Below are 20,492 nucleotides of genomic sequence, written 5' to 3' on the forward strand. Positions count from 1 at the left end.
AATTTTTGGGAGGCTGTGATTAATGAATAGTGAGATATGAGTACACGCAACAAATTTTTAAAAGCGAGGGAGTGTTGTCCAGATGCGAGTTCAGCCGATAAATTGGTGGGAGGAAGTAGTCATGTAAATGACTAAAGAAATTGTTCTTAACAGCCATTTTGCACTCATGCCTAAATAGTTTGGGGGGCCAGATTAAAAAGTATGTGGATGGCACAACAGGAAGCATTCCTATGATGACTAAATGAGGCTGCTCACATAATGAGCCGGTCCAGCTGTTTTGTTCCTCTCGCAGACTGTTTGCTGGAGATTGAGGAGGAAGTGCCGTGATGGCTCTGAACCCCTGCTCCTGCGGTGGAGGCCTGGCAACAGTGCGAGCCTGGCTGCACAACAACCTGGTGAGGCTTCATGGAAGCACTTAACCTGTTGTGATTCAGAGGCCTTCATTCAAACGTCTACCAGCTCTGCAGCCCTGCATCAGATTAGAGAGCTAAGATGTGATTTCCTCTTAAACCAGGCAGCCCGGGGTTTACCGGTTCACCAGGTTGAGGGAAAAAGGAAAACAGGGTCACATTCTCAAAGAGATGAAGCGGACTGTCAGGGAAAAGGAGATGTCTTGTGTGTTATCATGCAGCATTAGCGGAGAACCAAACCAACCTAATTCTTCTGTTGCCTCCAGCATATTAAATTTTCCTTCTGGGCAAAAGCTCAGGGTGTCAAATCGTTTTCATACAGACATATTTTACACTCAACTGTATGAACAGAGGTTAGCTGTTCAGCTCCCTGAAAGACAGAGTCTGCTTGTAACAAACACTGGATCGTGTTACTGCATCGATTCTTTATAAGTGACAGAGGACAGTGCTTTGCACAGTGATTGCCTCTTTTTCTTCTTACCAGCTGCCCTAACATCACCCCGAAATATTAACGTATCAGTTCCATCATTGATTAGGAATGACACAGAACTCTACTGTCTAAGTAGAATTCCTATTTCTTCACATGCTGTATATACGTACACCTTTCCCCTGAAGATTCCTACTGTAGGAAGTCAGCATGGATTAAAGCTAAAGGTTTAGCAAGACTTGGCTTACAATTGTCCTGCATCCTGATAGGGGGAAAAAAACACCCAATGAAAACACATACTATTTGTGTATTCACAACCTAAAACTGTCTTACTGTCACACTTAATAATCTCATTTTATTCTTTTTTGCATATGAAATAATTAAATGACAAATTTACTACAGTGTTATGAAGGAGGCAGAACAAGACACAGATGTGATATTACCTCACTTACAATTTAACCTTGTGCAGCACTTACATGAATCCAACAATACTCAGTTCAGACTTGAGTCGCGTTCGAAGTTCAACGTGAGATTGACGTATAAATTGCCATCTTATTTATGGCAAGAAAAATGGGAACTTTTTATGTTCCAATGCTGACTGACTGAAACATTAAGAAGATTTATGGTAGAGTAAGGGTTGGATATGGAATAAATAACCGCTGAATATTTACTGGCTTCGGTCTTCTCTTTAGTGAGTAGACATGATCCTGTGACCTCTCACTCAGTGAGAGACTTCTATAAGAGCCATCCCACTTTGTCTTGTGACAGTGTGTTTATTCTCACTAGCAATCCTAACCATTTATAATGGCTAATTAGTGTGCAATACAAACCTTCCAGTGCCACAGCCATTAGTAACCATCAAGGCATCAATTATAAACCCATTCACGAAATCCGAACCCACCACGAAAAAGACAGACTCCGGGTTACACAATGAAAATCCTAAACATGATCTGTGTTCCGAGCCGGCGCCTGGACTGATGTTACTGGCAGTCAATACGGGATCCCGCTCGACGGGCCCATGAGCTACAGCGTCCTCTGACAACCGGGCTTCAATCTGTCCAGCACCTTTCACTCACACCTGCCTCCATTCTCACTCTCGCTTTCTCTGTCCGTCTCTCGCTTCTCTCTTTTACCCCCTTCTGCCAATAAGCTCGTCTCGCTCCAACCCAACAATGGGGTGTTGTATACCTCAACATGCTCCATGACTCCACTTTATATTGGAGGTATTGTGGCCAATTCAGCAACAGCCAGCAAGGACAATAACTTTATATTTAATTGATCCACTTTATTGCTCTTTTGTTAGACTGTTAGACAAATACTGTACGATCCAATGTGATGATTGGCCTGAGCTGTGAGGTGATATTTTTACTGGATCATCGTCATCATCCATCATTTTCTCTCCCCTCTGTGACTTCTGAGTCGGCCTACAATTTTAACGTTTGTATTTCAGGCATTTATTTGACTTTCTCCTCCACAGCTGCTGTTCTTCTTCATGGAGTCCAAAAGTCTAATAACCTTAAAGCTGCGCTGGGCATCTTAACATGCTGACAACTGTACAATCGCAAGAAAGAAAGCGTCTCACTCTCTCTTCTTACTTTAACGTGCCTTGTCTGCTTCTGCAGCAACTGCCTTAATCTCCCAGAGTCAAAACTGTCCAAACAAAAAGAAAATGTGCCACACGGCTTGCTCAAAATGCAACATGTCTTGTGATTGCATTCCATTCTGGTCTATTGAGGCCACTGGTAATGGAGAAATTGGCATCTTTGGTTATTGCCACAGGTCTGGAAAGATGCCTTGGCTCTGGCCAGAACTCCCGACATTAACCATTCATGTACTAGAAAGAAAAAAACACACACACACACACACCACCGAACAGCAGCATCAGTCCAGAAAACCAAAGTGGCCGACACTGCTGGTAGCTGAATTATTGGTGTGACCAGAGAATGTTTCACGCTAAAATACATACCCAACACCACAATTGTATTTTCAGTTAAATGCGAACAGGGACACTCTTGCTGGTTGCATTCCCACTTTGTGATTTCAGCTGACGAGAAATAGTTTGATTTTTAAATCTTGTCTACTGGCTTGAATTCCTGTGTGACAACCTGATATAATGAATAGCACGGATGAAGTCACAGCGTTCCTGCATTGTACAGACTTGTTAGGTAAAGAAATAAAAGCCCTTCTCCCCTTTTGGCAAACCAACCGTTGTCCACACAAGTCAAGAGTTGACACAGCTGTGTAAAGGCTCACGCCTACTGTAGCATACACTGGCGACTCTATAACTCTGACGTGACAACAAATAAACATTACAGAAGCCCAACGAGTTGCCAAGCCAAATGCCTTGATGCCAGAAGCACTATAGTATTCAGACAGAAAACATGCCAGCTAAATTAAACAATAGGTCAACATGGCATTGTGATCAACACCAGCCCGTGGATTCCAGCAGGGTGAAGGGAAAGAGAGTGCGTTTATGCAACCCTCTGGAGGGGGACCAGACCACAAAGCCTTTTGGGTAAAAAAGCAGCTGCCCAAGAAATGTGGTGCAACTGAGATGCCATGGTGCCCCTTGATTTGTTCACTCCTCGGCTTGCCAAGGTTGTGTTCTTTTTCTGCTCTCTGTGGGTTTCAGGGTCCAGTTTCCAGTTATGTGGATATGGCTGGTTGCAATATATCAGACTGCGCTAGACACTCAGAGTGTCAAGTCCAATCACAGCTCAGCCGTTCTCAGCGAGCACATCACCGTTCATTCACATTTCAATAAATCAATTCACCACATTTCAGTATATAGTTCTCTCTTCATATTCAGTAATTCAGTCCACAGCAACATGTCTGTGTCCACTGTCCTATAGGAAAAGACATTTATTTGAGAGCAACACCACTCCCCATTCCAGTGCAATTACGATGGGCTCCACTGGCAAAAATCCTGACGTTCCACTAATCACTGCTACTCTTCGGTAAATGTTTTCATATTTATGGAATATTTCCTTCGCATTTTTTCAACAGACATATGTTTATGTTAGCTGCAATATGACTCCCAAGCCTGCTGTTAGCTGACCTCACACAATTTGCCAGTTAGGGTGCAGGCAAATTACAATACTGCATTTTTTCCCAGATACAATATTTATTTCCTTGTGGCCCTTTAAATCATGCATGACCTAATCTAATTGTCTTGGCCTTATTTCTTTGAAAATGAAATTGGCATACTTGTGATACTGATGTTTTGCTGGTTTTGCCCCTGACAAGGATGCATTGCGAGCGAAATGACAGTTGCTACGTGACACAGTTTGACAGATCGCTGTTATTAGAAGCTGAAAGAACAGAGGGAAAAGGAAAAAGGATATTCTTTGACTTAAAGGGCTTCTTACTTCTACTGTAATTCTCCCGAATAACCAAACCATTCTGGTTCTAAACCCTGTATAAACCCTTTTACATCGATGTTAAACTAATTCCAAAGCTGAACCGACTGAATGTGAAACAGATGTTTTTTAGACGTGAACAGAAAGTGAGCAGGCTTCTTTCTGGAGACAGTTAGAGATCATTGGGGTGTAAAACTCTACGGGGGAGAGGTAAATCCCAGCTTAAATATCAGTCTTGTGTAGTGCCAGTTCTGCTGGGTAACATAATCATAAAATACAGTAATAAAAAAGATGAGACTATCATTGTGTGTATCGTGTCCTTATATGTCCCACTGAGAAGATTTTTGGTCCCGTCTCTCTTTCTCTCTCTAATTTCCGACCTCGCTCTTATTATCAATCATTACAGTAGATGTGGTTTTGGTTAATGTCACTGTTTTGATATATGTGCCATTTAACACCACACTCCATGCCTCGATATTCTACTTGGATCTTTCCACTGGGAGCTCTCTTCATTCTCTTCGCCCTCTCTTGGGCGTTTGAAAACACACTGAAGGTCTTGACAGTGTAAACACACACACACACACACACACACACACACACACACACACACACATGTCTCAGCTTGGAAAGCTCGTTTAACCTGTAACAAACACTTGAGCTGCGTATGCAACGGCTTCGCTAATGCTTCAAATATGCTCTCAAGTCCACATTCAGTGCATACCAAATCACTTGTCATGCATAATGCCTTGTGATGAATTCTGGGCAAAAATGTCTTTCTCGGGATGACATCAGTAGAAGTGAATTGCCTGTCTGGCTCCGTTTCTTTCAACCTTCACTGCGTTTCTCAAACATTCAAATTAAACCCGGCACACTAACCACAGAACACCGCAGTGCATAATTTAAACTTGACACCATAAATGTAAACATGTCTTTCGCTACATAATTTATCCATACTACTCTTAGTGTTTATTTTGCACGGTAGCAACTCAGTTTCTCATATATATTAGCTGCAGGTCTAGCCTGGGCTGGTGAGGAGCGGTGTGGGTCTGGGCTGGGTGGAGGGATACTGTCGTCCTGGGGCTGTGGTGTGGCCCTGACACAGAAGTGGTCCTGGTGTGTATAAATGTCCTTCTTGTTTGCTTGTTTGGTGGATGATGTGAAGGCGGTCAGGGGTAGATGTTGCTCTGGACTCAGTTCTATGCAGTGCCCTCTGCCACACTGACAAGTCAGCAAAAAACAAAAACAAACATCTGGGTCCACTAAGAGATTTACCTCTGTTCAACACACACTCCCGGCATACACAAGCAATTGACCTGTTTGGTGTGTATGTTTGCTGACCGGCTTCTGTGGCACAAATTGTGTGTTGGCACAAAGCGAGGCCAGTGTGTGACGGTGAGGAGTGGGTGAGGAGGGTAGCCTCAGAGCAGAAAGGGCCTGTTATGTCTTTGTCTCGTAAAATGCTACTATGGCTATAATCATCTGTTCGACTGCAGAGAAGAAACAGTTAAGTACGCCTCCACATCGCACATGATCCATGACGGTACACAACCAAAAGGCACTACTATTGAGCTCTAACAACCAGGGAAATTTTTAAGACTCTAGAAGGGAGTCTAAAAAGGTCCATGACCTAAGACAGAAATCCCACAGCTCCTCTGCTGCATGAACCAGTTTTGCATCCCCCCCTCCCCCCTCACGAACATTGACAGAGACACCCGAACACACACCCCAGCTTTATCTCTCCCATGTATTAGTAAACTGATCTGGCTCAGCAGAGAGGTTAAACTGATTAAGGTTTTGGATGGGACACAATTATGACACAATCTCTATGCAATGTATAACCAGCCGCAGCCCTGGGTCTTCAGGTTTCCGATACCAGAGCGTGATTAAATGTTGAGGAAATGGGGAAACTCAAAATATTGCATTCCAGACAAATGCAATTAGAGTGTATCACATGTAGTAAATCCTACATGCTTTGATACCTGGTTATGAAGTTGAAAGGAAGGTAGCTGTCCTTTTATAGCTGGAGTCCAACGTAGCGTTTTCAAGAAATGCTTCACTGCTTATATCGTAACACTCATATTGACTGTTAGGAAAAAAAAGTCCAGCCATCCCATACGCCATGACGGGCAGGTACTTGTTGTCATCCCAGCCGTGGATCTTTTAAACCATGGGCGATGAATTCAAACATGTCAGATCAGTCATTTCAATGATAGCTGCTGCCTCCTGTTTCCTTCAATGCGTGCACATTATGCGCATGTCCTCTGGCTCTTCCCCAACACAATGATCCCAGCTGAATCTACTAGGCTAAAAGTTAATGATCAAACATTTTGTGTTGTATCAAACCAGACCTGCAGTATTAGGCAACTTTTGGTACAAGTGGCATGTCCTGAGAAATTATTATGCATACTTTACCATTTTGTACTAACAGGAAATGATACAAAGTGTGCACGACTGGAGAGCCATCAAACTGTATCCTTGAAATGGCTCTGGCAATTTCCACTTTGGACACTTGACAAAGAGAAAGCTCCCAACGTTTAACACTTTACTCAGCTGTGAGCAAAGTTCCTCAATTTCTATTGTGCACTGCTTCGGAGACACGGTTTTCCATGAACACCACGCTCAGTCAAGTGAATTTAGTATGCATACTGATCCTAATTTTGTCACTTGTCCAGTTGAAACATACCAAAATCCTGTTGAATTTAATATGTAATTAGGACACGCTGACATGCTGATGTGTATCTTAAAGACTGAGAAAGAAAAAGCAGAAACAGAAACAGAAACTTTAACACAGTTAAAAATGGTTTTAAATCATGAAATAAAATAAATACTTAAACTTGTTTATTTTTCTTTTCTTTTTACATTTGCCTTCCAGACAAGGCCACTCTTTAATATATGCAAATACTTTTACTAGTCTACTGTTTGAAATGCCATTAAAGACAGACCTCAACCTACAGTATGTAGCCATCGAGATAAAATATATTTTAATCAAAGTCTAAATATATTTATAAGTAATTGGATTTAAAATCAGGACAACCTTTAAAGGAAGTCCTTAAATCAAACTTTGGCAGAATGTGTGACATAAATATTTAATATGTATACAACATGGAACAGCCCACCAGTTTATGGTTTATATCAAATATAATAATAATCAATGAACAGCTGTGTGTGTAATGCCAATGATGAAATAAATGGACTGATAGATCAGTTGTTACTTGAAACAGAGTGTTTCAGTGTCTCTGACACTGAGGCGTGTGTTGTGGTTGTGTAGATGCAGGAAGTGTTGAGCATATCAAAGCAGTCCTTAATTCAGATCTAAATGATAGATAGTGGGAGAGAACAGGCGAGTAAAGTTGGGGTGATGTTGGGGGGTTGTGGGGTACTGGATTACATTACTATAAAAGATTGACTGGAAAACCTTTTGGGCCTGACAAGAAGTTGGCCTGGGCTGCTCAACAAGGAAAACAAGCAAGATCCATCCATCCAGGGCTTTCATTCGTATGCCAAAACATCAGTCGCAGAGCCCCTCCGCCAGCTGTTTCATCATACCAGTATCACATATGGACAGTGTTGTGTTACTATTAGCATGACGACTGCACTGCCAAGCAGCGCAGCAGACCTGACAGGAAGACAGAGGATAACCACAGGATGGGATTATGGGTTTGTAGAAAGAAATTAGACTATCAAGCTACCTGATGAACTCATTTGCCTTGGGAATGACTGACAAAGCAAATTCTGAAAATGATTTAATGGGGAGCAGAGGCACGGGACCCTCCGAAAAAGTGTTATATGTTGATCTCCACCAGGTCCTTATTCGGGCCTGATAAGGTCTTTGCATTTGTGCCAATTTAACAGACTTTAGGAGCTCTGTTTCCTAAGCATGCAGTTACTCTGACATGCTGAATCAATGCCTCTTCCCGCCTATTGACCCTTATTACTTTAAATGAGCTATATACAGACCTCTCCTCTCCCAGTACACTGGAGTGAATGTGTGTGTATGTGTGTCCAGCCTGAGTGAGGATCAGCAGTTGGCCTTGCTGATGCACAATATTTTGTGTTGGTGGTTTGGTTTCCTTGCATGACTTCATTGCTTGGGTCAGTTTGAATGTCTGCATGTTGTTGCTGCTGGGTGCAAAAATATAATAAATAAAATGCTTGTGAGGATCATCTGAAAGTGAACTGAGCTGCAGCGCAGGTAGTTTTGGGAGCCAGTGGTTCAGAAGCTAGACTCAGAAATCGTGGCCTCTAAACTGTCCAAACAGGCCGGAGCGTCAGAGGCCCATACGGGTACAAACACATTAATATCAACGTCACTCGCCGCCAGCACCCTGTGCCCAGACAGCTCCAGTTTCAGGCGGCATTCAGAGGAAAAGTCAGGTCATGTGCTGAACCTCAGTTTTAATTAGCTAATGGCACTCCCTGTTTCATCTCCTGCATCTGAGCTGATTGCTCACAAAAGACTCCATTTACCCCTGAAAATACACGCCATCTTGGCACTGGCTGGCGCTCAACGTCTCAGCGTCTGCTGCCGAGGGATTTTGCCACTCTCTTCCAAAAATCAGTCTAGTAAATCTAAATATATATGTTTGCTGGTTTCACACCAGTGGAAAAAGAGGAAATTCCATGATCTACGCTTTTTTTCCAGCAGGCTTCAACATCCAACTTTCCTTCAACAAGTGGTTTGACTGAGCGTGTCAGTGAGTGAGTGTGTGTGTGTTTTGGTGTTTGTCTGTACGTGTGCACATGTCTATGTGTTTGGACGGGGCCCCATTAAGCAGCTAATGCTGGCTGCGTTTTATCATTGTGAAATGGGCGGGTGACTCTCTGTGCTCCAAGACAACATGAAACTAAAATATGTGAATTTACCCTTTTATGGAGGAATTTTGTTTTGTTTTTAAATAATTTGTCAATTACATCACCTTAGTGTTATGAATTCTGGGACAAAAAATAATAATGTAATACTGTAAATTACTATGGGCATGCTGCACAATGAAAACATGTTTATCTCTCTACTTAATGACATATAAATCACCACAGGGATTGCTTTACTTTACTCACACGAAACGTAATAAGCATGCTTTAATAAATTTGACCAGGTGCCAGGTGCAAAAATAAAATTTTAATTGAAGCCTTGATATTATATCCAAGCCAAAACTGTCATAATAAAACATTACCTTCGCCATTTACAGCACATAATGCTCCCCAACTTGTGCTTTAGTTGGGATTTCTAAAAATACTGATTTTCCGAAAGATTCTTACTATGAAATTTTGCATATAAATACAGTGGCATAACAAAACCACTGAATCATTTTTCATGCCTCAAACCACTGACTGCACACTTCATCCCACAACAACGTAACCTCCTCTAATACCATTTAAAGCGTACTTTTGTTCTGAAAGTCTTACTTTATGGGTGAGTTTTTCTCAGACATCTGACCAAAACTGCTACTGCCAAACAAACTAAATAAAGTGCACAATGCTGTACTCCTGCCTGAAGACAGTCTATGCCATGTAAACCGTCTGTCCTTTCCACACAGACAGCCACGATGGTTTAGGAGGATATTTTCTGACCTTCATGGCTCACAGTGCAGCCTTCAGACACTTCAAATCCGCTGGGCCAGGCTCTGACAAAGCAGAACAATATCAAAGTCTAGGACCATGTCAGGGCTACTCCTGCTGGATATATTTTTAATATTTATGCAGACACAGGGAAAAAATGTAATAAACTAAAACAACAAGTGAATTAGGCATGAAACACAACAGGATATTGCAGAGAGATTATGTTGTTTCCTTTTCACCCGTGTGTCCATCATAGCTTGCCTGCCCCTACACAACAGCCCTGGGCCCGCTTTAATTGGAGGGGAGAGGAAACTAAACATATTTTCTAAAAGGCAGCAGAACTTTTAAGGGCCACAATATATGGAAGGAACTGACTTTTTTTTTTTCTTTAATGAAGAATTTCTGAAAATATTAGCCAGGTACAGAATGTGACAGGCCCATGCAGGGGTCAGGGTACAACTTATGCGTTGTGATAATGACTTTTTCCTGCCAAGACGCAGCATGAAGCAAATGCTGTGCAGCTGTACAGTACATACATCTCTCTCTCTCTCTCTCTCTCTCTCTCTTTCTCTTGTGTACAGATATATATATATATACGTGGAGAGAGAGAAAGAGAGAGAGAGAGAGATATGTGTTATGTTTGGATGTGAGCAGAGGCCTGCTTCATAAGTGTCCGCTGGAATCTGCTGCTGGAAAGATAATAAAGGGATTAGCTCTGGTTTTTCTAGGGCATTCGGTCCTAAAACAGAATGTCTCATCTGTTTCCTCTATATGAATTGCTGAAATTCTTGAATGCCTTTGTCTATTGCATGAACACAACAAACACAAGAGGTATCAGTGCTACTGGCCAAAAAGCACACAAGGTCAGACAAAAAATTAAAAAAAAGGAAAAGGACTTGGGATGGACACAACTAAAATACATGAGCATGCACGCTCTTTCAGATACACACAGAGACACTAGGTTCCCTATAAGTACAGAGTACTTAGTTAAATCCGTATAGACTACATACAAACACAAACACACTTACAAACACACACAGGGAGCGTGTTTATTTTCTCTGGCCCTCAAGGTTTATCTGCTGAAGTCCCAGATCAACATACATTCAATCCCTGCTGATTAGATGTGTTGATTCAAGCTTGAAAACATTTCACATTTCTGTTTATGTTCTGTCGGAAAAGTGCGAGTGTTACAACCAAACATACTGTACATGGAATCAATACTTCCTATTGTGAGAGTCAATGGAAACAATATCCCCATTTTCACATTGCTGCATGGCTGCAAATATGTATGTATGTGTGCGGTTGTGTGTGTGTGTGTGTGTGTGTGTGTGTGTGTGTGTGTGCTTGAAATAAGGGTGATCATAAGGTTAGGGTGTGTAGAAGTGTTTCACAGTGCCTCATGTCCACAGACAGAGTCCAGTGTTTCATCCACACTGAGCTGAATTGTTCTAGCGCTCACATATGGCAAACATCTCCAAAAAACACACACACACACACACACACACACACACACACACACACACACACACACACACGCACCTTCACAGTGATACATTTATGCATAAACCTATACGCATACAAACATGTGCCAACCAAATGTAGTTGCAGTCCTAAATGGTGTAAAGACACAACCGCACAATGCTCCAAAGAGCAACAACAACAACAAGTCGAATGAGAGCCTTTAATGCAACACAACTAAAGCAGAATTAGCAGTTGGGGCACGTACAACGCAGCAAATTACTTCCAAATTTTTAGTTCACGCTGAGTCAAGGAAGCAGAAATGCTAATACCCTGGAGTGACGCAAAGCAAGAGAACAGCAGCAACAGTTGAGTTAGTGTCTTTTTGGCTTCACTTGGCGTTCAGCTCAGATGTGCATTAACAACTTTCAGAATCATTCAGAGCCACAATGAATTTCTTATTCAACACAACACAAAAGTGCCATAAAATACAACTTCCTATTAAAAGATGCTCGCTTCAGCTAATTTTACAAGCCACTGTTATACAAGTTATTTAGAAAAATAAACAAGACGTGAAAAAAAAAAAAAAAAAAATCAGGTCTTGAGATAAAGCAGGTGTTGTAACAATATTGCAGACTCAGTTTTTTCAATAATTAGGATTTGGATGGGTTCCTGAACTTGAAGAGGACCACTTCTGACAGGGGCTTTGGGTGAAGCCGTGAATTGAGCAAGACTAGCGAATGTTACCGACCATCCCTCTGCGGCTCCCTTCTCCAGACTACTACATTTCTCCTCATGTTTGGCTTGGATATGGAGCCAATTCACTTAATACTTGTGGGACAGCTAAACATTTAAAGCTCCCATTTAAATGGATCAAGTGTAGGCATTGTTTGGTTATGTTAACCATATGTGTTGGCTTTTCATGATCTGAATCCCTTCTTAAAAAACAGAGTGCTCGTGAAAATAAACATGGCTTTGCCCTACACAAATTGTGGACTAATTGTGTATTTGGACTAAATCATTCTTAAGGTTGGAGGGCTTTTTCCATTTGCTAAGGGACGCGGGGAATGACAGCTTGACATTGATTAGTGTGTTGACTTGTGGAATTGGAGCCTTACCTGTAAAGAATACAACCACAAATCTATTTATACTACCGAGGTAGTGCTTCCCTTATAGCAGCTCACATCTTCAGTGAAAAAAAAAAACAACTTTTTTTTACATGCTCCACTAAAAATACAGGAATTACAATCATAACTGTTTCTCAACCAAAACAAAATAAAAGTTTCTGTTGAAAAGTAATCAGCAATGAAGCAAGTCCAGGCTGGCTTTTGGACACAGTGTGCATGTATCTTGTGGAGGAAAAATCATCTACAGGGACTGTATTACTTTGTGAAATATGTTCTTGTGTTTAATTCAAACAAAAAAACATTTTTAACAGATGATTGCAATTATGGGACAAAAAACACTCATAATAAGCCAATAAATACAACCTAATACTTTCAAAAAGAGAGAAAAATTAGTAAAAGTAAGAAGGCGAACTATGAGGGGATTTTCAGCAATACTGAATGTATGTGTTGTGAATAGAACTGACCACTAATGTCTGTTTTTCTGGGGCTGGTAAATGTTTTAGTGGTTTGTGATGACTCACCATACATTTGTTAGGTTTCTCTCCGGAGTGGACCCTCATGTGAATGAGCAGCTTGTAGCGCGCGTTGAAGGGCTTGTAGCGGCGAATGCAGCCGGCCCAGAAACAGGTGAAGTCCTCACCTTTGCGCTGGTCGATGTGGACTTTCTCAATATGCCTCACAAGCTCCTCCTGCTGCTCATACGCAGCACTGCAATCAATCCAGCGACAGACCTGCTTATCACCCAGTGCTCCTCCAACAGCTTCTTCCTGCTCGGGGGCTGTGTGGGACCCGGGAGGGCCTCCAGAGGTCTGTTTGTGTCCCAGGGAAGCGGCTGGTGCTGTTTGCTGGCTCTGGTGGTGCAGCAGGCCCCCAGGGCTGGGCCCCACGTATTGGTGGAGGTGGTAGGGCGGAGGCATGGCAGGTCGAGGGGGGTGGTGAGGGTGACGAAGGTGCCCACTGCGACCACTCAAGTGATGGTGATGATGATGATGGTAGTGGTGCTGAAAGAGTTCGTCTTCACTGGGAGAGAAGTCATCGAGGGGCTCCTGCTTGAGGGCAGCCCCCGATCTTTGGCCCCTGTCCAGGAGAGCCCCAGCATCAGGCCCCGAATGCAGCGTCCCAGACATTAGCGCCCCACTCATCAGTAGCCCCAACCCGTCCGAGCCGCCGCCTCCGCCTCCTCCTCCTCCTCCTCCTCCTCCTCCTCCCCCCACTCCTCCCCCGGCTGTTCCTCCAGCCCCACGCCCCGGCAGCATGGAGCCCTGCTCCTCACACAGCCCCTGACCCTGCTCCGGCTCCACTGATGACACTGAAGAGGAGGACGAGGAGGAGGAAAGGGACAGCAGGCAGGTGGCAGGTGAGGACAGCTGACAGCTCTCCTGTACCGTGGCTTGCTGGGGGCTGCCGTGAGGTGGGGGCCTTTGGAGGGCTTCCCGCGAGCAGGAGTTAGAGGGTGGGGACGTAGAAGAGGAGGAGGAAGAGGAGGAGAAGCCGGCACTGCTGGTGTGGCTGGGTGAGAGGTTAGTGCGAAACCCGTTGACGCAGGCCACCATCGACATCTGGGAGGAGGAGCAGATGATGGCGGTGATATTGATCTCCTCGGAAGCAGCGCCAGTAGCTGATGGGGAACCTGTGGCAGCAATGCTGCCGGTGCCAGCAGCGGCGGAGGACTGCGAGGCCAGGGACAGGCAGCGTTTCTTCAGACTGCTAGCACTGAGCAGCCGCGCTGAATGATGGGAGCCAGTTGGGGACAAAGCCAGCGGGGAGGAGCCATCTTCATTATTAAACGGTTGCACTGCGTCCCTTGACACAGCGCTACCTACACCGCCCGCTGTACATACGCCACTACCGCTGCTGCTAATGTGCGGAGCTCCAACTGTCTCGTCCCTTCGCACCCCCAAAACGTGGCCTGCTCTACAGTTCTGAAACCCGGCCTGAGATGTGCTATGGACCCCAGACCCTGTGCTGGAGGTCTTATAGCCCATTGAGTTCTCCTGTTTGATTAGGTAAGGCAGAGAGGAGCGAGCCCCGCTGGCACTGCCGCAGCCCAGGCCAGGGGAGGCCCCCGGCAGGGTCCTCTGGAAGGCAGAGGAGGATCTGTAAGGAGAAAAACACAGAGAGAGGAATATGAGCGCTTTTAGCTCACAGACTGATGACAGATACAGTCTGGTTCATCCTTCCCACCAGCAGCACCGTCAGAGTTTAGCCTTCCGCTTCTCCCTCCTCCTCCAATCTTTCACTCAGTTCAAATAACATTCATGCCATCCTAAATGAGTCCCACTGACCTAAAATATTTCATTCATCGTAAGGGGCCGTATGGAACAAACATTAACATTGGGTAGACCGTGTTATGGATTCGGTGACATAAGGTGATGTTGGACACCAGGTAACATCCACTGCTGGTGATCCAAAACGTTTTTATGAATAAATGAAACAGGATCTTTTAGTAGTGAGAGGACATGAATGGGCATTTATGACTAAGAATAGAGAGGGGGAGGGGTAGATGGCTACCGAGACAGAGAGGCCACTGGCTAGTGTGTCCATCTGACGGGCTTTGATGACACAAAGGGGTTAAACCCAACCCAACATTGGGGATAAATAGGGAGTCACCTGTTTTGGTGGCATAATTGCAGTCTATGAAGGGTCACCGTTTACAATACTGTGTATTATGGTGGGAATCTTTTCCCTGCTGAATGGGGAACCCAGGTCAGATTTCTCCATGCGTTGCTGTGATCTCCTACATAATCATTCCTGTCAGTTGGCTCATTATGGATTTTGTCCAAAGCCCCTGAGTGATGTGAGAAGAGCTCTCTTTTCTCCGGGGCTGTCTCATGAAGGAATCGTCTTTGTCCCTTCCCCTGAGCACGTCGGGGGAAAAACGGAGCTAACGCTAACTTGGGCTGGAGAAAGCCACTGGCAGACTTTGTCATCGTTGTTGTTAATAAAGACTTCCCCCCCCCCCCCCTCTCTCTCTTCTATTCAGGAACACCATTTCCTGTTTGGCTGTGGGGAAAATATTGAGAGACAATATGAGAGGAGCGAATGTTTGTCCAGACGCACTGTCAGTTGGATGACTGAGGATCGAGGGAAAGAAAAGAGAAGGGGAAAGAAGACCCCACAACACAGAAATACACTGGGAATTCTTTCTGACTTGACCAACAGTAGTCAAAGATTTCACAACAGAGGAATCGCATTAGTTTAACATAAATGCTGTACTTTGGACCCCTCCAGTGTGTTTTATGGGACTGGGTAAAGCTTTCAAGCTACATACAGTATGTGTACATCTGATTCACAATAGCACAGATAATGAAAAACACATTGTAGCTTCATATTGTTAGTAATACTATACCAAACAGGAAACATTCAAAACTGACACAGGGACAGAAATAACAGTGACACTTTACCTGGTGTCTTGGTGAGGGCCGTCCTGCAGGAGGAGGTCGGGGGTAGGTCTGTCGCAGTGGAGGCTCTGGAGGTAGAGCCCCCCTGAATGACCCCCCACCGGCAGTGGCAGGCTCTGCCCACATCGCATCAGGGTGCCCTCAGCGTCACCCAGCTCAGCGTCTACATCTTTCTCTGAGCAGTAGGCACCATTCACTGGAAAAGGACCAGGAGAGTGTTAGCAAACTGGCCACATTACAAAGGACCAGAATGTAGTTGATATAGTATTTGCAAAGTTTACCCTCTTTTTTTTTTTTATACATAAGGAGAACGGTGCATCCTTGATATGTGCCCATATCAGTATTGCTTTAGCTAGCAGAGCTGTGACCCAGTGTCACTTTCACATTAAAAGCTGGCTAAGCAAATTGCACTCAGTGATCTACTGACAGCCTTGGAAGAATAATCAGTTTACAATGGGATCCATGACATCAGTGACATGTTGAAATCCTATTAGATTAGAAATATTCTCTTGAGGAATAATTGTTGGCTGCCACAACTGTAGTATCCAATGATATATGGAGAGCTCTTTGGCAAAGTCTGATTGGTGACAGCAAGAATAACGCTGGAGAGATTTATTGCTAAATATTATTGCTGGAGTAGTGAAGGAACTTTATAAAAAAAAAAAAAAATGGCGATGTGTCCATTTTGGAAAAATAAACTAACTCAAATAAATATGTCAGGGAGGACCAGCCATTAAAAGTGTAGCCATTGTATTAAACAAGAAATTAAATCACATATTTCCCCTTTAAATTTACCACCATTTGCTTTTATTTTATGTCATCAATCATTTTGGGAAAACAATGCAGTGACCTCATGAACTGATTTAATTCATTTCTCATTTTATTTATTTAATTAGCAAGTTATTAATTGATGGGGGGGAAATCAGCAGTTGAAGGGTTTAGATTCTTGATGATGTTTCACCTCTCACTCAAAAGGCTTCTTCAGTAAGTTAAGGTTGGATATAGATCCATGTACTGAGGTGGAGGAATTTTTCTTTTTCTATCAACTATATTTTTATATTGTTTTACTCTTTATGGCACCAAGCATATTATTTAAACTTTATTTGTTTTGAAGCTGAATTTTTATCATTCCAATCTGAATATTTAATTAGAAATAGACGCTTTATGAATGTGACCAAAAATATAACAAAAGTAGAAAGGAGAAAGATGAAAGGGAGAGACGAGAGGTCTTGTGTATGAGGAAATATTTGTGAAGGGAAAGCCGATATCCCCACACACGCATGTGTAGGTGGCCACGCGCCCCCTGTTCCAACTTTCCTAACTCAATTTCTCAAATTCAATTTTCTCCTAACGATGTTATTGACAATGTTATCACACACCATGAGCTATTATTAATAAACTCACCCAAACACCATGTATGTGAGGGAGAACACAGAAAGGTACCCGCAAAGAAAATGAACTAGATGTGAAAATAGTCAGAGAAACTTTCAGCAAATATAAGGATTTGGGCTAAAGATGAAAAAGCAAAAAAGAAAAAAAGATTAACAAAGGAGAAAGAAAGATATTACAACATGAGTAACAGATGGAGAGGGAGGATAAACAGGACAAGCAGGAAAGGAAGTGTTTTGGAATATAGGAAAAAGGTTACAAGAATGAACAAAAGACAAGAGAAAACAAGGGAACTTTGTGAGCCATGTTATCCTCAGCTTAAGGAACATCTATTCACATATCCCTCCTACAGCTGATGTATCCACAGCCTCCTCTGCATGTGTCGTGTTGCGGGTCACAGCGGAAACACAAAGTAGAGAAAAGGCAAAGCGAGCAATGCAAACAGTCCAGTATCGCCAGGGGACCCAAAGGAACTACGCTGGTTTCACTCAAAGCCGTTAACAGGAGGCAAGATGTCTATCAACTCTGGTCTGTTCTCAAGCAATACAAATTGTTTTGTTTATCAAATTCTGGATTGTTCTGGGGGGTTTTTTTTGTTTGTTTGTTTGTTTGATTCCCTTTTTCACAATTTGCTGGCTGAGCATCCCCACCAATTAGCATTTACAACTATGTTTCTGTATGAAGGTTTCAAGGCCCGCTGATGTGAAGCCAAGTGTTTCCCTGCCTTAAGTCAGGAGTAATTCAATCAGGATGGCCAGAAGTGACATGAAGATGACTTCACATCATCAGAGATCTCTTAATTGGGCCTTGACTGCCCATGTGCATGCACACAAAAGCACAAACAACCAAATAAAAACACTGTCATCATAAAGCACAGGATGGACTGGCAGTCGGTCAATGAAACCTTGAATGAATGCACATGCTTTCTCTCACACACATATCAGAGTCACCACCATATCAAACGCAGACCCACACCAAGCAGCCCGCTAAATCAAACTCAAATTATGAGACAATGCTCTTACAAAGCGTATTGCTCTGTTCCACAGCACAGACTGTACAGGGTGGATTTTTGCCAGGAAAAGTTCAACAAGCTCTTAAAGCAACCATTGTTGTTTTTTTTGCTTTTTAAATATCCACTTCAAATATCTAAATGTGTCTTCACTGTCAGAAATGATTGAATGGGGTTTGCCCTGAGCTTGGTTTTATAGAAAACTACACCTAGCATTAGGGCTGGCTATTGAAACTCAACACTTTTTTTCAGTACTGACATCCAAACTGAGTCCAAAGAACCAATTAAAAAACTGTCAGCTACCGAAAGCTGGCAGCAAAAACCTGGTCAGATTTACAATCTTGCAGAAGTTTAAAAAGGGTTTATTGAAAAACATGTTTATATTTCACAGATATGGTATTTATGAAAGTCAAAAGTTGTATCAGCATTAGTATCAAAAAGTTTCTACTTAGCATCATTATTATTATTATTATTACCAACATACATGTGCTCTTAGTGAACATGAGAGGGGAGAGGGGATTTTGATTAATTTTGGGGCCATGAGTAGGTGAGACGGCCATGCTCTGAATCGTGCAAGACTTGCACACACACTTGACATTTAAATTTTTTTGGCCACTTGGAGGCAGAAGAAGCAACACTGACATATCATTACCTGTTAAATTGATATGGGAAACTTGAGTCATGTTAGTGTCCACCTTATGACTGGTGAGTCCAATCTTTATTTCTTCTTTAGCTCTGTTTTACTCTCCACCAGTTCCTGGGGGAAATATCTGGCTCCTTAGCCTTTTAATGCTCCACTTTGTTCACAAGCCAGTTGCTAGTTTTGTCTTCTGCCGTTTGAAGTTGGACAGGTGGTGTATAGTTTTTTTTCTAGAGTTTTTTTCTGCTTTCTGTCGAAATCCTCTGTAGAACGCAGGTTAACTGTCACCTGCGAGCACCTCCTTTAACATACAAGTAGTCCTGTGATCCACTGTTAATGTAGAAAATATTTGGATTAGCTGCTTTAAACACAATCTTGCCCTGTCCGCCTAAGTCACAAACCAGGAGCAGAACAGATAGAATAGCTCTTAGTGCCATTTGGAGCCACCGTGCGAAACAACCTACAGCAGCTTTAAAGTTCCATTTGTTTGTAAGATGTTTTTTTTTTTTTTTTTTTTCTTGTTATGTTCTTTCAGGGGAACTTACGAATACATCTGGATTTCTAACCTCTTGCCAGCATCTGACTTTCACATGTGTTTTAACTGCATCTAGGAGTTTGCGTGACAATTTGTGGCAGAATCATCAACTAGTCAGGAGACATTGAGTGTCACTGAAATCCTTCTTGCGTGGCTTTAATTTACTTGTTCCAATACAAACAGGTAGGAGCACTTCCAAAAAAGGGCTAAAAGAAAAAAAAAGAAAAAAAAGACCCTCCTGCCTGAGCTCATGTGTCCAACATTCATGATGTATGAATGTGTTGCGAAAGTTTAAGTGGACTGAAGTGTCTCCATCAGAGACACCTTCTGAATGTCTCTAGGACATTAAAATCACAGTGTTAAATGAGTGTTAAAGGTCTTGATCCCCCCTGCTGCAGAAAGTTAGCACTCTGGTGATTTAGAGCTTTACTACATTAACAGAATCAGTCATGCTCGCGTTGGGGAAACAGGCTCCTCAACATATGGTGGCTTGGATGGGACCCAACAGTAAATTCAGTTTATATTGAACGTGCCATGGTAATTCAGCGTTGAACATTTCATTGTGTGTTAAAGCCTTGTTTGATCAGGAGGTGGAAGCCAGAGAGAGCATCAGGGACTGAGGTGAAATGTAAAACATCCAGCAGCAGTGACAAGAGGTGAGAGTGTGAGTGTGTGAGTGTGTGTGTGTGTGTGTGTGTGTGTGTGTGTGTGTATACAGGTCTGTCTATGGTTGTGTGGACATATTTTTGTTAGAAACCATCGTGAGGACATTTTGGCCGGTCCTCGCAACTTCAAAGAGCTGTTTGAGCCTTAAGACTTGGTTTAAGGATTAAGATTAGGAATAGGTTTTTGGTTTGTCTGAGGGTCGGGGTTATCCATTCAGTTGTGATGGAGAGCTGATAATTCTTCTTTTGATTGTTCAGAGTTTATGGGTGGTCGGTTGAGCAAGGCAGCTGTGTGTTCATCATACTTGTGTTGTTAAAAAAATACTGTATCTCTCTGTGTAAGCCATTGTTATGATTAGCAAACAAAAATTAAAGGTACCCTGTGGAGCTTTCGACCTCTAGCAGAACTACAGAGCAATATTTTCACAAGTGGGTCCCCATTTAGTTTGCATCACGCACAAGCACAGGGGCAACATGATGCATGTTCCTACCACTGATTCGGCTGATGACAGTAAA

The 20,492-nt window shown here is 42.9% G+C and overlaps 1 protein-coding gene across 1 annotated transcript in view; it reads right to left on the minus strand.

Moving 5' to 3' along the window:
• Positions 1-20,492, minus strand: part of LOC111232085 (zinc finger protein GLIS1-like) — a 69,717-nt gene that overhangs the window by 25,732 nt on the left and 23,493 nt on the right. Inside the window, exons 2-4 of the mRNA XM_022759439.1 lie at positions 15,742-15,934; positions 13,581-14,434; positions 12,859-13,532 (exon numbers count right to left, since the gene is read on the minus strand). Of these exons, the coding sequence (XP_022615160.1) occupies positions 12,859-13,532; positions 13,581-14,434; positions 15,742-15,934 (1,721 nt within the window). The remainder of the gene's footprint in view (positions 1-12,858; positions 13,533-13,580; positions 14,435-15,741; positions 15,935-20,492) is intronic.

This window comes from Seriola dumerili, unplaced genomic scaffold, assembly GCF_002260705.1.
Source record: "Seriola dumerili isolate Sdu_G_001 unplaced genomic scaffold, Sdu_1.0 BDQW01000322.1, whole genome shotgun sequence".
NCBI classification, from domain to species: domain Eukaryota; kingdom Metazoa; phylum Chordata; class Actinopteri; order Carangiformes; family Carangidae; genus Seriola; species Seriola dumerili.